Source organism: Lotus japonicus, chromosome 4 (genome assembly GCF_012489685.1).
Source record: "Lotus japonicus ecotype B-129 chromosome 4, LjGifu_v1.2".
Lineage (NCBI taxonomy): Eukaryota > Viridiplantae > Streptophyta > Magnoliopsida > Fabales > Fabaceae > Lotus > Lotus japonicus.
Window position 1 is genome coordinate 55,002,959 of NC_080044.1, and position 21,682 is coordinate 55,024,640.

Below are 21,682 nucleotides of genomic sequence, written 5' to 3' on the forward strand. Positions count from 1 at the left end.
TATGATAAAATGTAGTTTTATGTCTCTAATTGTTTATGAAACATTTATTTTTGAAATTATATTACGATTAATTTGTTAATCACTAGTGTGGTCAAATTTGTATGTTTAATCAATTCCAAATTGTATGGTTGTTATTCATTTACTCATAATTATGATTTTATAAATGATATGATAATATTGGTTTATGAGTAAATTGAATTTCATTATTATGAGACAGTTAAGGATCGCCCAAAGGTCGATTATTTGTGGATAGTACATTATTTATATGTGGATGATATGTTAAACTTTGGCACTGATTTAAATAAGGTAGAAAAGACTAAATCTTTTCTATCCAATAATTTTGATATGAAAGATTTAGGTGAAGCAGATGTGATTTTAGTAATTAAAATCATAAGAGATGGTGAGTGAGAATATTGGTTTATTCCAATCTCACTATATTGAGAAAATGCTTAAGAAATTTGATCATGTTGATTGCAAATCAAATTCTACCTTTTTGACTTATAATGGTTATCCTTCAGTTTGGAAGGATATACAAATGTCAGTAGCGTAACTTATGTAGACGATCATGCTTCCACTAGTAGATGAATCTTCAACCTTAGTGGATGTGGAGTTTCTTGGGGTTAAAAGAAACAAATTTGCATTGCCGACTCCACCATGGCTACAGAGTTTATTGCTCTTGCTGCATGTAGTAAAGAGACTGTAAGACTAAGAAATTTATTGTATGAGATACTTATTTGGCCAAAACTAATGAGACAAGTATCCATACACTGTGATAGTTAGTGCACACTATCAAAAGCATACAACCAAATATAAAATGGAAAATTCAGACATATTGGTTTAAGACATAGCTATGTGAAGGGTTTAATTTCAAATGGAGTAATCTCCACAATGTTCGTAAGAACTAAGAAGAATCTTGCAGATCCTTTGACGAAGGGTCTAACAAAGGAAATGATGTTGAAGACATCATTGGGGATGAGTCTCAAGCCCATATCGAATTGATCACCAATAGTGGAAACTCAACTCACACTTAAGTAAAATTAAGTCTTGAGTTCAATGGTGAAAGTACACTATAAGAGTGATTGCAAGTACTTAATTATCGATACATCCCAAGAAATAGAAGTACTTGGACCATAAGAATAAAGTGGTAGGATGAAGTTTTCTTCTTAATAGACATATAACATATATTTGTTGGAATGCATAATTATGGGTGTATTTCTGATATAGTCTACCTATATGAGAATGAAGTGGTGCCGCTTCATAGAGTTAAAGGACTTGACTCTTAAATTCTCATGAAAATGATATGTGACACAAGGCCTTATTGAATGTGTCAAATTTAAATTATTTTGATAATACCGAGATTTCATGTGTAAGTTATGCACACTTGTTACATTGAATAGTTGGTTCAAAGCTTGTCTACCAATTTCTATTCGGGATAAGTGGAACCCATCTCTTACTAAGTAATGGTTCAAATCGTAAGATACCATTATCTGAAACCATGATATTTCTAGAAATATGGATTTAGTTATATTTTGTAAATGGTGGGGGATTGTGAGAAATATTTCCAAAATATACCTTGGAAATATATATTATATTATATTACTTAATGTTCGCAGTTATGTTAATATGCTCGATTGGTCTAGTGGATAGACCACTATCATACTTGGGCAGAAAAACAAATAATTCTGATGCACGAAATTGGACTTCCTTTTGGTCAATTTCTCCTCCATTTACTATATTTTAAATCATCCTTCACTTCACTAATGCATGAGTGAAGTGTGGGAATCATACTTCTGTAAAGTATTGTCAAAGATACGTTTGGTGTGTTAGTGCAAACCACATCAAGGAATTCAAAGTATCCTGAAGGGAATTCGCCGGTTTTCTCACTTGCATCCAATACACAGTAATTGGTGGGAGCGAATTGAACCTAAAGGTTAGTGCTTATGCACGCTTTGAATCTTCAAGTGCTTCCGTCGTCAACATCTTCATCAATCCAAGAGTTGCAGCATCTTCCCCAACAGATTATTTCCCAACAAATGTGACATATAATTCGTGCAGACTCATTTGACCCAATTTATGCAGCAGATTCATATGTCAAACAGTGCGAGAAATACAAAATTCTTGTGCCATTGCTGTGTGAAACTGCCTGGTAAATTGTTGGCTTAATTGCAGTTTTGGTCCCTGATGTTTGACCTTTGTGCAATTTGAATCCCCTTTGTTTAAAACGAGCGATTTTGATCCACCAGAGATTAATTTGTGACAATTGAGTCCTTCTGTTAGTTGCCGTCCAATTCCAAACTGAATTTACACGCGTGACACTCATTAATGACATGGCCTGACATATTGTACCAATTAGATGCCATGTAGATAAAAAGAATTAAAACATTTTCTATCATAAAAAAAATGTAAGAGAAAGGGAAGGCAACAGATTGAATCTTCATCTTCATCCTTATGCTTATCTCCATCTTCATAAACAAAACGCAAAAAATCATAACTCAAACCCAGAAAATTTAAACCACATTAAATCACCCAAACCCACAAAACTAAAGTCTCCATCTTCCACATATTATTAATAACCTCAACATTCCCAGCAAAAAACAAGAAAAAAAGGCAGGAGAGAACCCAAATCAAAACCCTTTTCCCTTGCAATCGAACCCAGTTGCTCACCCTTTTTTCGTTCAATCAAAACCCAGGTGCAATCGAACACTAATCTGTATCCTCTGGATATGAGGTGAAACCTAGGTGAAACCCTTCACCACCCTCATCCTCTTACTTTCCTATCTGAGTTTTGGCTTGGGTATTTTCTGGAAATGAGGTAACATTCATGGAAATGGGACGTGTTATGAAGAGATTGTCATGGTGACAGCGGTGAGGAGCTTGACGGAGAGTGCGGCGGCAACCAGGGGTTGTTCAATGGTTGCGAAGTCCCGGGACGGTGGTGCAGGTGTGACTTGATGTGGCGGGCAGAGTGGCGCATATGGCAGATCCGGTTGGAGCTTTGAAGGATTTCGACCCGGTTGGAGCTTTGAAGGATTTCGACGCCTTCGACACAGTGGATGACATCTCCGACGAGGTCACTTCCGCGATCGGGATTGATGACGACAGGGATCTGGGTTCGGTTACACTTCATGGGTTACGACAAAGATTGATTTTGGCTTGGCTGGTTGCGGCTGAGAAAAGGGGTTGAAGGTTACTGGGTGTTTGCAAAGTGAAGAGAAAGGGGTTGATGATGGGTTTAATTTCATTTTTAGTTAAATTATATTGTTTATGTTATTATTTATTTTATTTATTTGCTGATGTGTCATAATACATCTGGTGTAATTAGTAAAAAGGAATCAAAACAAGAATATTCTGTTTGGAATTGGACGGCAACTAACGGAAGGACTTAATTGTCACAAATTAATCTCTGGTGGATCAAAATCGCTCATTTTAAACAAAGGGGATTCAAATTGCACAAAGGTCAAACATTAGGGACCAAAACTGCAATTAAGCCTAAATTGTTCAATTTTCCCATTCATATCCAGGTTTCCCTGGTGTTTGGAATGTGTCTATTTTAATTCCATTATTGAAAATCGCTTAGCTTGTGAGATCCTTGCTGCTGTAAGTTAACTAATTTGTTAATCATCCAATAAAAAGGATAATAGCAAACCAATTAAAAAACTGAGAACACTTATCTTCTTTGCAATCTTGCACACAACAAAAACTATAGCAAGAACAGGACACTATGGTGATTCCTGATTTTAGGAAGAAGCATTAGATTAATGTGACCACTCAAGCAAGGCCTTATTACTCATGGTTTACAACAAGGCTTCTTTATGTTCTGATTTCTTAGTAACAAGCCAAGTTCTAGCAATGACATGTGAAATTACAGAAATGAGAAAACTAGTAATTTGAACCACTTCACTACTTGTGATGCTCCACTCTTAAGGAATCTAGGTAAGACTTTCCATCAAGTTTGCGAGCAAATAGGTTCCTGAAGAACTCCTCGAACCCAATTCTTTTGAACCGTGCTGGTGTTTGTTCAGTGATCAAGCTTGCAGCGGGACCTATCTCTCCATCATGTCTTGGTGTGTAGAATGTTGCAACTGAAAGCCTTTCTTTTCCAGAGTTCACTGTTGCACGATGCTCAATACTTTTGTAAATCCCATTAGTTACAATCTGCCGTGTAAAATATGCACAGAAAAACGTAGAATACTCATGAGTCAAGTGGTCATACATATTCAAGCAAAGATAATTTTTGGTTTGGTCTTGTTTTGATCATAGTTCAACTATAATCCACTTTTGGTTTGGATGCCAAATACATATTAAGGTTCTCTCTGTCTAGGTAATATTTAATCCTACGTTCATGTCAAGTAACCAATTATTCCAAAAGTTTAAACTGTTGGGTAAAGGTCACATGAATGATATTATATTACTTCTCTAACAATTCACGTAGCCAAGAAATTTGACCTATTTGATTAAGATCGGTCAACTCATATATTAAATTGATATCGGGAGACAGAGATAAGTTTAAAATTTGAATCGTCTAATACAACTCGAATTTCTTGTCTACGTTAATTTAGTAATTACCTGGAATCTAAATTCTTCCAAACACATTGCATCTGATCAAGAGTTATTTCTCATAGTGTCTGTTTACAACTAAATAAATTCATTTGCAGCTATTTAATTGTAGGCAATATATTGTTAATTATACAAGTGGAATTTCAAGAATCTTCTGATATTATTAAATAGTAATTTATGATACAAGTAATATATTACCTCAAGTACATCCCCAACGTTTACAATGAAGGCATTAGGAAGGGGTTTAACAGGAATCCACATGTCATCTTTCCTTATCTGGAGCCCTTCCACTTCATTGATTTGTAGGAGGATGGTGAGACCTACTCCATCTGAATGGGGTGTTAGGCCAATAACCTTCTCTGGTTGTGGACATGGTGGGTAATAGTTCATCCTCATTGACTGCATCCCATCTTTAAATAACTCTCTCATTTCTGTTTCTTCCATCTTCAGAGCTTTTCCCATATATTCAACAATAATCATAACTAGATTTTTTAGCTCTTGTGAGTATAGCTCTAAAGTGTCCCTGCACCACAAAAAACAGTGACTAGGCATGCAAGCTCTTTATGAATAGTATGATTCCTCCACAAACAAAAAACAAAACATCTCTTATGTCCTTGTGATATTGTCAAGTGAAACATTGTGTCTATCTTTCTTTTCTTAAATATGAAGAGATAGATACCACAAATTTCAACATTAGGGGGAACATCACATGAATAAGTTTTCACATGACAGGATCCTGATCCGGTGAGAGAGAGCGTGAGAGAGAAATCAAACCTGATAGGAAGAGGGAGTTGTGGAAATAAGTGGGGCATTCTAGAGTGCTTAGGAAGGGTGGTCATAAAGAACATATCAGCCCAATCAAGTTTCTGGTCTTCACTGATAGCAAATGCTTGTCCAAATCCCTCAATGTGTTGTGGAGTCTGCCAAAACTTTTTCTTCTCTGACATTGGAAGGTTGAAGAAATCTTGAATCTCCAACTTAACTTTTTCCAGCAAGGAAGAACTAACTCCATGGTTTACCAGCTACAAGAAGATTAACAGTGGGAGAACTTCTTTAAACTTATTTTATAGCATTTAAGTTTTTGTTTAGGAAAACTTACGTAAATAGTTTGTAACATACCTATAAACTATTTTGAGCTTATTTTAATAAATTTCTTATACTGTGCTTATGCAGTTATGCCTACCTATACTTTATTTATTTCCATAAACTTATCAAATTAACTAACTTATGAATAAATGACTCTTTAACTAGACACACCACACCATAAGTGAATTGGTAATTCAAAATTTATGATTAAACATATGTTGACTACTTTTTTGTACATATGTTAGCTACTTAGTATTCATTTGAATTTCTTTCTTTATGTGTTTCAGTTTTAAGAAATTGAAGGGCAGAGAGAGAAAAGAGACCTGGAAGAATCCCCATTCTTTACAAGCACGGTGAAGCTTAGACAACTCTGAGCTCCCAGATTCTGCAGAAAGCAAGCTCTGCATATCAACCACTGGAATCTCAAGGATAACATCAGATTCAGAGATGCCCAAGATGTCCTGTTGTTGAGGCTGAATGTATCTGGGTGGAACGGTTGAAATTTTTTCTTGAGCCAATTCTTGAACTGATGGAACCAGAAGAGAAGTTCCATATGAGTTTTTTATTTCTTCCATGGCTAGGTTCTGGGAGTTGGGTTTGGCACCCCACCTATGGGGCTTGGCACCCCACTTTATCAAATACGGAATTTAAAGTTCCGTATTCTCCATATTGAATACGGAACTTAAAATTCCGTACTGTATTTAAGCATGCGTGTCACATTTTCAACCACTCATTATATACTAAAACAGATACGGAATTTTATTTTCCGTATTGATACGGAAATTTAAATTCCGTATCTGTTTTAGTGGGGTGCAAAGCCTAAGGGGCGGGGCTCCAAACCCAACTCCCCTAGGTTCTCTGTCCTATCTTGTTCTCAATATAATACCTCAAACATTCTTCTTCCCCCCACTATATAGATAGAGGTAAAACCTTATCAATTATTAAACGTAACTATAACTGAACATGTTTTTTTACCGGAGCAATGTCATGTCACAAAAATTTGGTCGGCTAAATATTTATGTCTTCTAACACACCTAACCGGACCACATTCTAGGCAGCACCTTATATCTGCTGATTTTTTTTATCAGAATAATACTAAGAGCAATAAATCAAACTCAACATCACTTAATTATAATGGTTTTAATATCATATCATTAATCAATTATCTCAAAAACTTAAAATTAATGTTGAATAAATAACTCATAATTGATTTAATCATATTATCTATAACTACTACAAAGGGATAACATTTTTGCCACTATTCACATTAGGGTTTTTCATAAATGTTGCTGAGGTGCACCATTAGGAACTTTTTTTGTTACTTTTTGGTTTTTTATTTGGTTTAAATTGAAGTTTTAAAATTATTAGGTTATGCTTCAAAAGTTATTTTTTGTTTGTATTTACTTTGGTTGAGTTTGATGGAAATAATTTCATATTGTTTATTTTTAGCTCTATGTAATAATTCTTTTAATAGATGATATTTGTTAATATTTATTATGTGGATATTAATATTGATATTATAGAGTATTCAAAAAAAAATATTGATAGTATAGATTATTGTAGGCCTAAATAATAGAAATAAAAAATTATGAAATTAAGTATTGAGATTATTATTAATTTGATATATGATACGAAATTAATAATTGTGTGTCTAAATAATAGAAATAAAAAATTATGAAATTAAGTATTGAGATTAATAATCATTTGATCTAGGATACATATTTTTTTAGTTAGAGAAAATATGTATTTCCCCTTTGTGTGTCTAAACTACTACAAAGGGGAAGCATTTTTGCTACTATTCACACAAGGGTTTTTTGCCCATGTGATGAAGGTGCACCATAAGGGAGTGATTAATTTGTTTTTATTCAGTTTTTTAATAAACTTTTTCATGAATTTTTGGGTTGCATTCCTTTTTCATGTACTTTTTCAGGTTTGAACTTTATAGTTGCAGGAAAAGCAGAATTTACTTTTGATGTAACTTTTCCTATGAAGGTGCACCATAAGGGAGTAATTAATTAGATTTTAATAAGCTTTTTGATCAACTTTTTCATGAATGTTTGAGTTTTATTCCTTTTTCATGCACTTTTTTAGGTTTTTATTTTTTCATCTTCAATTTGCAGTGTAAAGTAAATAGATCACTTTATGGCAAAGTTTGCTTTTCCGGAAACTTTTAATGGGATAAAGTGACATAAAATGTGTTGTGTTTGAATTTGGCTTGAAAATTTTGCTATATAAGGGTGTGATATTGGGTTGTTGTTGGACAAAGCTCATTCACATTATCATGTTGTCTATTGTTTGCTATCTGTTATTTGCATTCTTTTTGTATTCTTTGATGAAGAATAATCTTATATTAAATTTTATGTTACTTCACAGGAAGCTGTGCAGCAAAAAGAAGTGGCTCAAAAGAATGGCTATTGCCACAGTGGTAACTGTTGCTGAAATTTTGAAGAATAACGGGCTTGCTGTTGAAAAGAAAGACATCAACAGTTGACATCAAGGATGATTCTAGAGGTAGACCTGTCCAAAAGGCCAAGATTGAAATAGTACTTGGGAAATCAGCAAACTTTGATGAGCTCATGGCTGCTGCAGCTGCTGAAGATGCTAAAAATGGTGATCTTGAAGAGCAGGGCTTATGAAGTTGGTCAAAATTAAACCTGAATCGGTTGAAGATATGTACTCTTATGTGATTTGCAATTTTGTTGTCATTAGAGGACATTTCATTATTTGTAGTGTGACCCTGCTATATTGAACACCAAAATTCGTTTGTTTCTTTTCCCCATATAAAATAGGCAGTTATTGTTTTGATCATTAGTGGATTTACTTTATTTTATTAGAGGAGGGTCATGGAATTTCTTAAGTTCTGAAAATTTATGACGAATCTGTGTTTCTTCAAAAAGATTGCCCTTCAAGCATTAAGAGATGCTTCAGCTACTGAGGCAGTAGTCCGTTCCCTCAACTAAGTATTGATATACCTATCCGTTCTATTTTGTTTAAGCTTAGGTACTTTTTATACAAATATTTGTCAGCTTAGAGTAAACTATTTGCACCATTCAAAGCCTAACAAAGTTATATGGATCCCTGAAATTAAAGATGGATCATTGATACATGTTATCTGGATCACTAGGTGGTTATATCTAGACTATCCGTTCTTTGAGCATCAGGTGAAAATTAATGCTGCCAGCTTCATATCTTAGATTGAAGTGGTGTTTATCATTGATTACCTGCTATGTATTTAATTTTGTGGCCTTGTCAGTGAAAAAACTTTGCTATTTTGGCTTCTGTAGATTCACTGGTTCTCCATTTTTAACTCTTTCATGATGGTCATCTTTCTAACTGGACTGGTGTCAATGATATTAATGGAACTTTGAGAAATGACTATGAAAAGTATGCTCGGGAAGATGATGATTTGAAAACTTTGGTGAGGCTTTTTGACTTTGTTTGTAAATTTTTATTTATTTGTGGAATATCCATTCCTTTTTCACGAAAAAATGATTTGGTCAATTCTCAAAAAATTTCAGGAAAGAGATATTAGTGAAGAATCTGGTTGGAAATCTGTGCATGGTGATGTTTTTCGGCCTCCTCGCTATTTGATTCTTCTTACAGTTGTTGTTGGCATAGGTGCTCAGCTTGCAACGTTGGTGCTTGTTGTCATGTTGTTAGCTATTGTTGGGATGTTGTATGTTGGGTAAGTGCATTACTTATTACTATGTTACTCTGAATAATGGTTTTATTGAGATAGTGTGATTGTGCACAAAAGAGACTTAATGCAATACACATTTGTTATTTTCTTCTCATATATCACAAGTCACAACTATTGTTGTCTAGCTTTCCTATTGACCATATTTTGTTTGCCCATTTTGTTTCCCCTTCATTATTATGTGAATTTCCTTAAATGTGCAGACGAGGAACCATTGTCACAACCTTCATTGTATGTTATGCTCTAACATCATTCATTGCTGGTTATGTGAGTTTGGGATCACAGAAACCAGGTGGTGTTCAATGGAAGGAATAGAGAGGACGCATTGGCTCTACTTGAAACTGCACAATTCAGGGCTTGGCAATGGCTTAGTGGAAGGGTGAAAGGGTTTCATTTCTCAACCTATGAATGGACATCACAACCATTTATCTGCATCAGATCCACTGGTTAATTTCTATGGAATCCAGAGGTGGTTATTGAGGAGATGCCACTGGCTTCTAACACTTCGCTTGAAGGTCCTCTGGTGCATTTCCTGCTGATGTGACTGTCATTTTAATCACCTCCCTGAGCATCTCTGCGTTGGCTTCCAATTATCACCGATTTTCGAGTTGCTCATTCACTTAATGTCTGTGCAATTTACTTATTGTATTCTACCTCATCAATTTCAAGATTACGAGGAAGGATATTTAGTCCTGTGGATAATATGAAATTCAGTCTGTAATTCACTTGTGTATGGCTTGAGCTCACTTCTGCTCCTTAAAAACCTTGCACTGCTAATCATCAGATTCTATAGCTGTAAGTTGTAGTGGAAAGTTAGCGATCTATGTATTAATGTTTTATGTTTGTTGTCTTTTATTATATTTTATTGCAGGATATCAGTTTGGGAAAGAAAATTGTATTGGCTTTTCAGACTCTTGGTGTTGTCTTTGGTGATGTTGGAACAAGTCTGTTGAGATATGTAGATAAAATAAATAGGGATAAATATATTTAGTATATTTTATCTTTTATTAGGATAGATCGTTTCCTTATTTAGCTATCCCTAAACTCTTGTATATATATGTACTCAGCTTCATGGAATAATCAATCAGAATATTTCATTCAAGTTGGTACCAGAGCTTTCTGATTCAAGTTGAAATTAATTGTAAAAAAATTAATAATTTATTTGGTATGATTGTTATTTATTATATTCTGATAGGATGAGTATTCTATTTATATTTATGAAAAACCAAAGTCAAAATATGGACACTTACTTTTATTTTATTGTTAACTTAATATCTTATTGTAATATATTTGGAAAAAAATTAAGATAACATGGTATTTTATAGATATTGTTTTGATATTTTGTTATTTGTTTTTCTTTATATTTTCGTATGAAATTATAATTAAATTAAATTAGAAAAAAAAAAGGAAAAAATAAGATGTGAGGTACAATTTAATTCATTATATTTTGATTGGATTAAGACATTTGAATCACATCATATTATGTTATAATAAAATATTTTGGAAAAAAAATGGCACCGTGCATAGCACGGGTTACTACCTAGTTTCTAACATGCACATTCAAGAGAAAAACACGCCCATGCACCAAAAGTAATATCATAGGGGGACCGAATTGTAAAACTTGGACTTGTTTGAGCTCTTTAAGCATGCTTCCCTTTCTTTTCCTTGAAAGTATGACATCTTCGGAGCTCGTATTCCTACATTGACTTAACTTATCAAAGGGCACGTGTCAGACCCACTAAACATTATGATTCTCCTTATTTGAAGAGATTTGGAAACTTGCTTGTACTAGACCCTGTGCCCGTGCTATGCACGGGGTAAGTTGGTTCCTTGGGGTTTTTTTTGTTTGTTTTCCTTTTCCATAGAGGTTCATGTTTTTTATTGGGTGATTAAGCCTTTGTGTATTAATTCTTGAGGATGGTTGGAGTTTTTTGGTTTTTATTATCTCTATTATCCTATTCCTGAGCTTAGTCTCTTTCATTTTTATTAATATATTTGGATTTCAAAAAAATAAAGCACACAATGGAATATTTTTTAAGTGAATATAGTATAGTTTGTTTTGTTGATAGTTGAATACATAATTATTATTTTTTATTCTGTAATTATAAGATAAATGTTTTCTAATATATATAATATAGAATTTGTATATCAATTCATATATAAGTAAAAAAAAATTGATATAACTCACAAGTAAGGATATTAAATCACTGCATAAACCTGTATAAATTAATGAAGAACAGATATATGTATAAGTTTTGTAGCTTACCAAAAAAAATGTAGAAAGTCTTGTAAAACGTTACTCCGAAAAAGAGCTTTTACCCTGTCATTTGTATAAAAATTAAAGTAGACTACATTGTTATAAAATGCACTTCTAACATGAACTTATATTGTAAAGCAGTGAAGTTTTATTAACATTTGTATTTTTATTAATTTGTACATGAAAATATTTTCATGTATAATGTTCCTCCCCATTTTAACATGAAATTTTTTTCATGTATCCCATTTTAACATAAAATTTTTTTCATGTAGAATAATCCTCATCGTGAGAGCTTTTTACCCTGTAGTTTTTGCCCACCCTCCGATGTGTGATTGCTTCACCATGCAAAGCAACACTTAGATCAATGAATATATTTGGGGGAGAGGACAATTTGAGGCCACAACAATGAAGATGCTAGCCTAACAGATGTACCTCTCATAATAAGAAAAAAAAACTAACACTAAAACTTCCATCTTTTTAGTGACAATGTTATAAGCATTTATTGATTACCCTTCTCTGTTTCTTCTTTGTCCTGCACAATTCAACCTAACCACCATCTGAGAAATTCAGTGTCACCTTATTAGTCCCCCTCCCCCCTCAAAGATTTTTCAATCACATTTATTCCCCATTAGAGTTCTTCTTCTTCTCAATCCATGACAACGACACCTAACGTTCCTGTGAATTTGGTTTCCTTATTCAATTGACTTAATAAGACTATTGTTCATCTAGATCTACTATTCTTTCATCTTTTGGATGGCTAGCAAACTTTAAGTTGTGGATTCATACATCACTTGACTAATTTCCTCTCTTCCTTGCTATCAAGATTCTTTCTTCCAATAAGTAGCTCTATAAGAAAAATTCAAAAACTCCAAACATTTCACGTTGGAGAGTAAACACAATTTTTTTCAATATCTCCACTGAAAGGTTTTTAACCGTATGTACAGTAACTAATGCATTAGAAGAATGAATGAGAACAAAACATCCATATGCATGTTTTGCGGGTACAATAAAAAAGTGAGATCTTGCCACCTCTCCAAATGAGTCACCTTGGATTGAAGCTTTCACATTTACATTTACAACTCCACTAATCGCCACTAACAGTCGCATCTTGAGTGCATCTTGAGTGTTTCGAGTTTCATCTGAAGCATATCCTATGAAAATAAGATTTGACAATGGTAGGATAAACACAGTAAGAGAACAATTATGCGAATTCAGCTTGAGGAAATGTTAAAAGAATAGCAAATTTTACCTTTAATAGCTTATCATGCCCCACAATCCTTGATTTGATGAAGATAGAGAAAACCTTTTCAAATTCATTGGAAATCCTCGTATGTCAATATGGCAGCTCTTGTTGAACAAAACGAACAAATATTCTATAAATTCATTATTCCATAAAAGAAATGTGAGGTTAAGAACTTGTAATGCCTAGAAAGTTTCATATGGAATGTGAATGACTCTTTTTCCACCCTCCTAAAAAACGTCATCATAATATGAACCAAAGTGTTCATGTAGTTCAACTTCAGAATCACATTGTTTTGGCTCTATTTCATGAACTGTAAATTTAAAAAAGCAATGTAAGTCAGTATATAGAACTGATGTGGCAGCAGTTCTACACCTCTAACAAATAAAATTATGTGATTCACCACATCATAGTGCAACACATTTTATACTGCAACACATAATAGTGCAACACATTTTATAACAAAGTTTGTTTCCTAGTTTCTTAATTTAGTAACATTAATTCGCCAAGCTATTTACTAATTGTGCACAGAAGAATTTTGATTGGAAAAAGTTTCAGTTTGATAAAACCATACACCAATCAAGAGGGACCGATACACACCAACAGAGACATATATGCAAAGCAACATAAACATGAAACTTCATAAACATGTTAAGCCCTTAAAATTCTAATTAGAAATTTCTATATAGAAAATCTTCCCTTCAAACTCGTTAAGCAACTTTCTTTTTGTATAGAAAATAGTGGCACTTACAATGCTTAGTTATTAAGCAAAGACAATCGTGTATAAGTTAGACTATGCCACTTGGTCAAAGAATATTTCCAATTTAACATACTCATCGAGCAATACAATTTTTTTATAAGCCATAAGAATAAATGCTAACACACCTTGATCAATAAATGCTTTGGTTAATTTAAGTCACTTACTAACATAGAGAATCAGAGAGCTTAGTTAAAAGTGGGAATACATGACATATAAAGCATCGAGGTTTATGTGATTCTTGTAGCCTACACCATGATGTTTCCTGCCACTTATATTGCCGTTATTTTCCAAAGCTGATCTGGTGCTGCTTCTGCAGCCAGATTTGGAGATAAATCTCATGTATGCTTATCAAGAATGACCTCAGGATCATCTCTCCACTCCAACAATATAGGAAAAATTGCATCAAACACAAACAATTAACATAAAAATGTTAGGAGAATGTTTAGAAACGACAATTAACAAACTCATTACTCAACATATTTTATATTTTATTATACAGATTTTGTTTTCATCCATCAATAGCTCCAGCTACAGCATGTTCATATCTTATAAAGATAGATCAGTGATCACATGGTTGTAGACAGCAGCAGGACACAACATGTTAGGTGACCACAGTACAAAGGAAGAAGTAGATAAACACAGCAAGAGAAAATATTCAAGCTCTAGATCCAACAAAACTCAAATCAAATAAGTAAAATAAAATAAAAAATCACACTTACAACACTTGCCATTGATTGCATCCCATCTGATCAGGTCCCAAACCTCCGTCTCTGCACAACCAACTTCCCTTCCTGCAACCCGTCACACATTAAGACCATCTGCACATTGGACTGTAAATAAATGAGAAAAATAAGATTTGCAAGGAAGGAAAGGAGAAATGAAATTAACAAATCCATCTGACAATCAGATAGACCCCAATGCAGCTAAAAAAAGCAATATAATAAAAGCGAAATTAGCTAGATACTGCAAATTGTGTTCACCAACCCCATCGTCTCAAAAAGAGAAATTGAAACTGCATGTGTAAAATTTGAAACTTGAAACAAATATAATACCCAGAAAAGAAATGGTTGAGAGATAACCTTTCCACCGACATAGATCATCTCCATCTCCCACAGTTGTAGCTCTGATTTGTCTCAAAAGGCTCCTTCTTTACTTTTCTCTCTTCATCTTTTCTATCAGACGTTGTATCAATGCCAATCATAGTCTTCCGTCTTCAAACCTGTCCCACTCTCTCTTGTTATGATATATGAAAACGAAGAAGAATAATAAAATGGTTGAAGAAGATCTTACACTTCTCTTTTCTTAAGGAAGAAGTAGCATCCACTTTGAGTATGTTGCTTTGATATCAGCTGAGAACAATCAATCAAATGGAGAAATAAATAAGGATGGACTCACAAGCGCATTATAAACGTACTCAAAGGGGCAAAGGATAAAATACCTTCTTGAGTGACCCAGTAGCAGGATCATACATGTGCTCACAGATAAACACATGATTTAGGTTATATTTGCTCCACATCTGCATCTGATCCGACTTCAGCATTAGACTTTGCAGCTTTACCCGAATCACAACGTTTGATGTCTAATTAACGATTATAATCTACATGCACAAAATTACAAAAAAAAACTGTGTTTTGTGAGGAACTTCGAGCGGAGGGGCAGAACCGGAAGCCCAAACGGGAGCTTGTTCAGAGACCGCACCGCCACCTTCTCCACCTTACACAGTGGCGGACAAAAATCGACGGCATCCATTACACACCCATTGTTTCCACTGAAGATAAAACGCGAAAGAGCAATAAAAGAAGAAAAGGAGAGAAAAAAGAGAGGAGGTTTATAGGTTTTTTGGAGGGTGGTGAATGGGGAGAATCTGAAAGCCTTCAGATGATCCTAAAAAAACATCAATGAAATATGCGTTAGAGAATAGGGGGACTGCACATAGGCAATTGGGCGAAGGGGCGGTGCTGGAAGAATGCACGATAATAATTCCCATTCCCATTCTATAATCTCTAAACATCAAGACTTCAAAGTCATGGAACTATTATTTAAACATTTTACCTGCATATCTATTCAATGACCCATTGACTTTTACGGCCATCTCATGTGCATATATTCAACAACAGACTTAAAGATTCATAAACTCATGTCAGTAATATCCTTTGGTCAATTGTTATTAAGTCCAACATGTCAGATATCCCATTATTTCTCTATACACGTGTTACTCAAGTTGCATGCATCTAGACATCTAGTCTTACAAATCTTACAATCTTACAAATCTTACAAATGAAGATAAAATGAAAACTTCCCCGTACATCCGAATACATATATGCATCCATCCACATACGGAGCCATGGAACTTCATCCATTTTTTCCGCGAAACAATTCCATGAAACCACGTGTTCAATCCTAGTTTATTGAGCAACACAATTGAGCTTGCATAGGAAGGGGACACGTCGGACAATTCTGTCTTATAAAGACTTCTGAATTGTATCTATATAGATATAGATGATCGACTGAGTCCTACTCCCTCCGCTTTTTAATATAAAAACCAAGCAAACACTTCAGACCATTTAAGAAACTTAGTTAATTTAGGTAATTGCATTAATTTTGTTCTTAATTTATGTAAAATTTCCATAGTTGCCCTCCACTCATTATTCTTAATTTTTATGCATTATTAATGCTATAGAGAGTGGAAATAGAGAGAAAATTGAATAAAAATGACATTTTTGTCCAAAAAAATCCATGCACCACAAACTCCGAGTTAATTTTTATAAAAGGGACCAAGGTGAACCTTCCATTTAATTCTTATAAAAAAGAACGGAAGGAGTAATATATAATGAGAATTTGTAAATTGTTTTGGCAATATAAGACGTTCAATTAATTAGTTTTAGTTAAGAGTGTAAAATGAATGATTCTGTGCCTTGTTATTATGTAATAAATGTAATAAATGCCTAATATTATGATAGGGCTTTAGATTCATGAAATAAACATGTTCATTTGTCTTCAAATGATAACTCAAGTGGTAAGAGATAAAAGATATATGAGTTGGGTGAGAGATGTCCAAGGTTTGATGCTATGTTGTAAAATTTGATGAAACAAATTTCATCACCTTTCATTCTATTTTATTCTCATTCAATCATATCGGAAAATAGAATATGATGATACTTCATCTCATTCCAATGCGTTCATCAGTACCAAACCCAAACATACCCTTAATTAATCAAAGTCTGTTGATATAATCTAAATTTAGCGACTTTTTTTATCAAAGTAGTATACTTTTAAAATGTATTTACCATTCTAGTGTAACTTCTTATTTAATTACCTAACTAGAGTAAATCGTCACTTTAACTGGTGATACTTGTTTTTTTTAATATTTCTTTAGAGAAATAGCTACTGAGGCGACACCTTAATTTTCTTTTGACTTTCTATCTTAGTGACGAAAAAAATCCGTCACAAAATCCTGGTATATTATTTAAAGGAAACAGTGACCGAATATGAAGAAAGAAGTTTTCCGTCGCAAAGTTCTTAATAACCGAATTTACTTGTGACGAAGTTATTCCGTCACAAAATCCTAGTGAATAGTATTAATTGAATTAGTGACGGTGGGTTGAGAGGAGAATTTCTGTCGCAAAATAATTAGCAATAGAATATTTCTTTTTGTAACGTTTCTCTCCATCTTTTGTCACTAAGTCTTTTAAATTATATATCGGGATTTTGTGACAGACATCTTTCCGTCTTTAAAGTAGAAATTCAAAATAAAATAAGATGTCGCCATTGTCAGTGACAATTTCTTTAAAATAAATTAAAAAAAAAAAATAGGTATCGCCACTTAGAGTGGCGAGTGACAATTTATACAAATAGGTAATTAAATCAAAAGCTATACTATAATGGTAAATAAATTCCAAAAATGCACTATTTTGATAAATAAAATGAAAAAGTCAAATTTAGCAGGATGATACACGTGCAATATGAAGGTTGAGCATAATTTTGTGAGGAATGGGCATGATTTTGAGTCAAAGTACAGCCACTTTGAAAGGAGTTGCCATAATTGGCAACTTGATAGGTTAAAAAAGTCAAGTTATTTTCATCAGCTACGCACTAAAATTTGACATTTTCCTTTCCTTTTTGTCAACAAGTAATTTCTTTTTTCAATCACGTGCTACCTAATTTGCTCACGTCTGTGTTATATCTTGCTCATTTCAGCAGAGCAGCATATGCAAAGTCCTACAAATTATCAATTCGAAATTTGCTTTGAAGTTGTTCCAACTTGGGCCTCCATGGTTTGACCCTTCATCAGCGGGCCACTATATACAGGATACGATCCATTTGTTCCAAATAGTCAAATATGCAAAGCATATACCAAGTTTAACGACTTAATTGAGTCCATAATCCGAATCACATCCATAACAGAGTTCTCCTAATATTGAGTATCTCCGCAAAAGGATTCAGAACTAATTTCTAGTTCATTGTAGATATTTACATAAAAATGGTCTAGAGCCTTGTATGTGGCGAGAAAATGAATAAATACCAACTAGGAGCTCATCTGGAACGTCAAGCACGGTACAAGTACAATCAAGGATGTACCTTGCACTCTAGGCTGAGCCTGTCAAGGAATGCTACCACTATATGGCCGCGACTAACAATCAATATCACTCTATAAATAGTACATGAAACTATTATGTCAAAATTATGTCTCACTTGGGCGTTGGAGTACGTTTGTAGGTGCCTCACGCACCCTAGCTTGGCAACGAAGGATGAAAGAGGATCACCAACTCGACAACATAAGAGCTATCAACTTAACGACACATGACGACAAATGTTCCATCAATCTGACAACGAAGATAGGGTGATTGAAGGACCACCCAACTCTACGACACAACTGAGTTGAGATAACTCCAACACTTTTTTGTGTTCGCTATATATATGTTCCTGCCATGAACATTGAGAGAGAGGGTAACCCCTAGAGTATAGAGAGAGATTGCACTAGAGAGAGAGAGTAACTGAATTTCATGTGAGTATTGAGCAAATGAGCAAAAAAGTCTCTTACAATTGGTAACCTCTTCCTATTTATAGAGGTCGGGTTGGGCCTCTATGTTGCTAATGTTCTTAATGGGCCGTATGGGCCTGGCTAAACAAGGCCCAGCCTACTGACCTAGGGACCCGCCACGGGGCGGGCAAGACCCTAGGCGTTGCCCCTCTAATGAGAGGACATGTTTTTATGTGAGAGTGAGAGGAGTGGTTTTTAACCCTTAGATTAAATTCAATGGATTAGATTAAAACTTATTAAAAACCCCCTTCCTGCACATTCCCACACATTTCTAGAAACCCTTATTCCCCTTCTGTGTTTTTTTCCTGCACCAATGCCAACAACAACTACGCACCTCAATTGATGCCACAACCATCGTCTGTGTTACCATGGCCTAAATAAATTTTGAGGCACCAGCAGAACTCTTCATCTTGACCACATGAGATTGGAAGAATAAGACGATTAAAATATAGTTACCATGAAGTAGTTACTAATGAATAACAAACTTTAGACAATTAAAATAGGCTTAAATATGTTGGGGGCCCCTATAAAATAGGGGTCCTTTGGTTTAAGCCCCTACAAAATTTTTTCTTGGGAATAAGCCCCTAATGAGAAAATAATATATAGTGATAAGCCCCTGTCGTCAACTTCCGTTAAAAAATATATGAGTCAGCAAACGGAGCTGACGTGGACCTTTGCCACCTCATCAAGTGGGCCCACAAGCTGCTGACGTGGAAATGAGAAGAGAAATATGAAAATGCCAAATGTGGGATTTGAACCCAAGACCTAGAGCATAATGGGCAACATCCTTCCCACTAGGCTACAAGCTGCATCATTAGTATAAGTGCAAAATTTAATATATATCTTATTTAAACTGAAGCTGCTAATATTTCAACCAAAAATTTAAAAATGTCCTAAGCATGATTTGAACCCAAAACATAGAGGTTCATGGAGGAGGCTCTAACCACTAAGTCAATGCCTAATTTATGCATGTATTTTTAGCGCAAAACTAAATATATATTTAAAAACAAACTGATAATGCTAAATAAATTTGATGTGGTAGTTCTAAAAATTACATTTTTAGGCTCTTATACGCTCTTATATAATGTATCAATTGGAGTTCAAAAAAATATAATGTATCAATTTGAAACAAAATAAAATATTAAATGTAAATAGAAAAACATATTTACAAAACTTTAAAACGTAAAAAAGTTAAATCTTACAAATTTATTAGAGTTCATATATTGACTTCTTTTAAGTACTAATGAGTATATATACTGAAAGAACAAAATAATAGTTTTTTATGATTTAAGTGGGGTTGAATTCTTGTTCTTTTTTTTACATAATATATATATATATATATATATATATATATATTGTTGTGCGCATGAATAACAAAATGAGCCAGTGGCTCAATTGTAAGGACATTGAGTATGATCCTCCATGTATGGTGTTCGAATCCTGATTATGGTGTTTTTAAAAAAAATTGTCAGTTTAAATGAGATATATATCAAATTTTGCACTTGTATTAAAGATGCAGCTTGTAGCCTAGTGGGAAGGATGTTGCCCATTATGCTCTAGGTCTTGGGTTCAAATCCCACATTTGACATTTTCATATTTCTCTTCTCATTTCCATGTCAACAGCTTGTGGGCCCACTTGATGAGGTGGCAAAGGTCCACGTCAGCTCCGTTTGTTGACTCATATATTTTTTAACGGAAGTTGACGGCAGGGGCTTATCACTATATATTATTTTCTCATTAGGGGCTTATTTTATAGGGGCCTCCAACATATTTAAGCCATTAAAATATAAAAAAAAACATGTGAAAATATGATAGTATAATTACCTATACATAAAACTGATAATTGTGAAAAAGTGATGGAACAACTACCTATAGATAATATTGAAAACGTGATACAACTACCTAAATTAAAAGTTGATTTTAAAACTCTTGATAAATGATTTTGCAAATAAAAAAACTAGAAGATTAATATAAAAATTGATATTTTATATCATAGACATTAAGTGGACTGTCATGGACTTAGATTGGGCCAAGCATGCCTCGAAGCAGAATGACCCAAGAACCATGTAAGGAGGCCTAAAATGAAGACAACCAAGCATGAATTGCAGTCCAGATTGATCCCCCTTTTCTCCCCAAGAATAGTCAAAGTAGTTATTATTATTCCCCTTTATTTTTGTTATGTACTAAGATCTACTTAAGGGATAAGGGAATATTCTAGTAAACCCTAGGATAGCATATATGGAAAGATGATGTAAAATAAGGAAATATTATCATTAGTTATCAAAAAGGTGTCTAGTACAGTGAGGGGACCCTCTTTTTAGTGGGTGTAGTCCTTATTTAGAATATTCTTATATTTGAGCCTCACAAACGAGGCCCAAATCTCTATGCAAATAAGACAAAAGGGGATAGAACTGGACAGCTGGCCTGGGACCACGAGGTGAGTATCTCTTCATTGCCCTGATGGTCGCCAGGTGTTTGAGCAAGATCCATCCCGTCATGCTATTTTCAGTATCTGGGCGGGCATTCGGTTAAGGTAGACCCGCCCAGTCCACAAGCCCGCAAGACAAGAAACTCGATGCCATGCCTTAGAGTTGAAGTGTCTTTCAATGTCTTCAAATTCCTTCGAGTGCCACGTGAATGGCGCCTGCCAGCCCACAAGGCACGAGACTCGTCTCCAGATAGTTGAAGTGTGTAACGCCCCGAATTTCAGGGGTTACGGTAACAATCCGATAAAGCAAATATGCAATGTTTTCCAAAAGGATTTATAAAAGCGAGTATTATTTTTTTCTTCTCAAAGAATTTTCAAAACATGACATGCCTAAACCCCACTGTAATTAAATTTACATCAAGCCTTAAACAAGGCAAGTACCCGAGGGTAAAGACGGAAACACACAACCTACAAAATCTAACAAATAGAAACCGACTCAACAAATAATCTATTATGCAATGACACCATAAATCCGACATACTCTTTACGATCTCCACATCAGGAAACCGCAGGAAACCAAAAGCATCGGAACCTACCCGAAACCTCAATTATAAAT

At 34.3% G+C, this 21,682-nt stretch overlaps 1 protein-coding gene, 1 long non-coding RNA gene and 1 pseudogene across 6 annotated transcripts; 1 reads left to right on the top strand and 2 right to left on the bottom strand.

Moving 5' to 3' along the window:
* Positions 1 to 3,663: 3,663 nt before the first annotated feature.
* On the bottom strand, positions 3,664 to 6,223 carry LOC130715264 (protein SRG1-like). Its single transcript, XM_057565343.1, has 4 exons — positions 5,967 to 6,223; positions 5,332 to 5,579; positions 4,756 to 5,080; positions 3,664 to 4,155 (listed from the first exon to the last, which is right to left on the bottom strand). Exons 1-4 carry the CDS (start codon positions 6,216 to 6,218, stop codon positions 3,901 to 3,903), a joined length of 1,080 nt encoding a protein of 359 aa, XP_057421326.1. The 5' UTR covers positions 6,219 to 6,223; the 3' UTR covers positions 3,664 to 3,900.
* Positions 6,224 to 8,050: 1,827 nt separating this feature from the next.
* On the top strand, positions 8,051 to 8,409 carry LOC130715549 (uncharacterized protein At2g34160-like; annotated as a pseudogene).
* A 3,147-nt stretch (positions 8,410 to 11,556) lies between these two features.
* Positions 11,557 to 15,608, bottom strand: LOC130715965 (uncharacterized). Of its 5 annotated transcripts, none has more exons than XR_009011823.1 (6): positions 15,036 to 15,607; positions 14,888 to 14,946; positions 14,677 to 14,816; positions 12,847 to 14,415; positions 12,644 to 12,748; positions 11,557 to 11,660 (listed from the first exon to the last, which is right to left on the bottom strand). It is a non-coding gene; the product is annotated as an uncharacterized LOC130715965 (long non-coding RNA). The 5 variants fall into 5 exon arrangements; XR_009011822.1 differs by lacking the exon at positions 11,557 to 11,660 and having other exon boundaries at positions 12,488 to 12,748; positions 12,847 to 13,150; positions 13,762 to 14,415; positions 15,036 to 15,608; XR_009011821.1 differs by lacking the exon at positions 11,557 to 11,660 and having other exon boundaries at positions 12,488 to 12,748; positions 12,847 to 14,388; positions 15,036 to 15,608.
* Between the last annotated feature and the right edge of the window lie 6,074 nt (positions 15,609 to 21,682).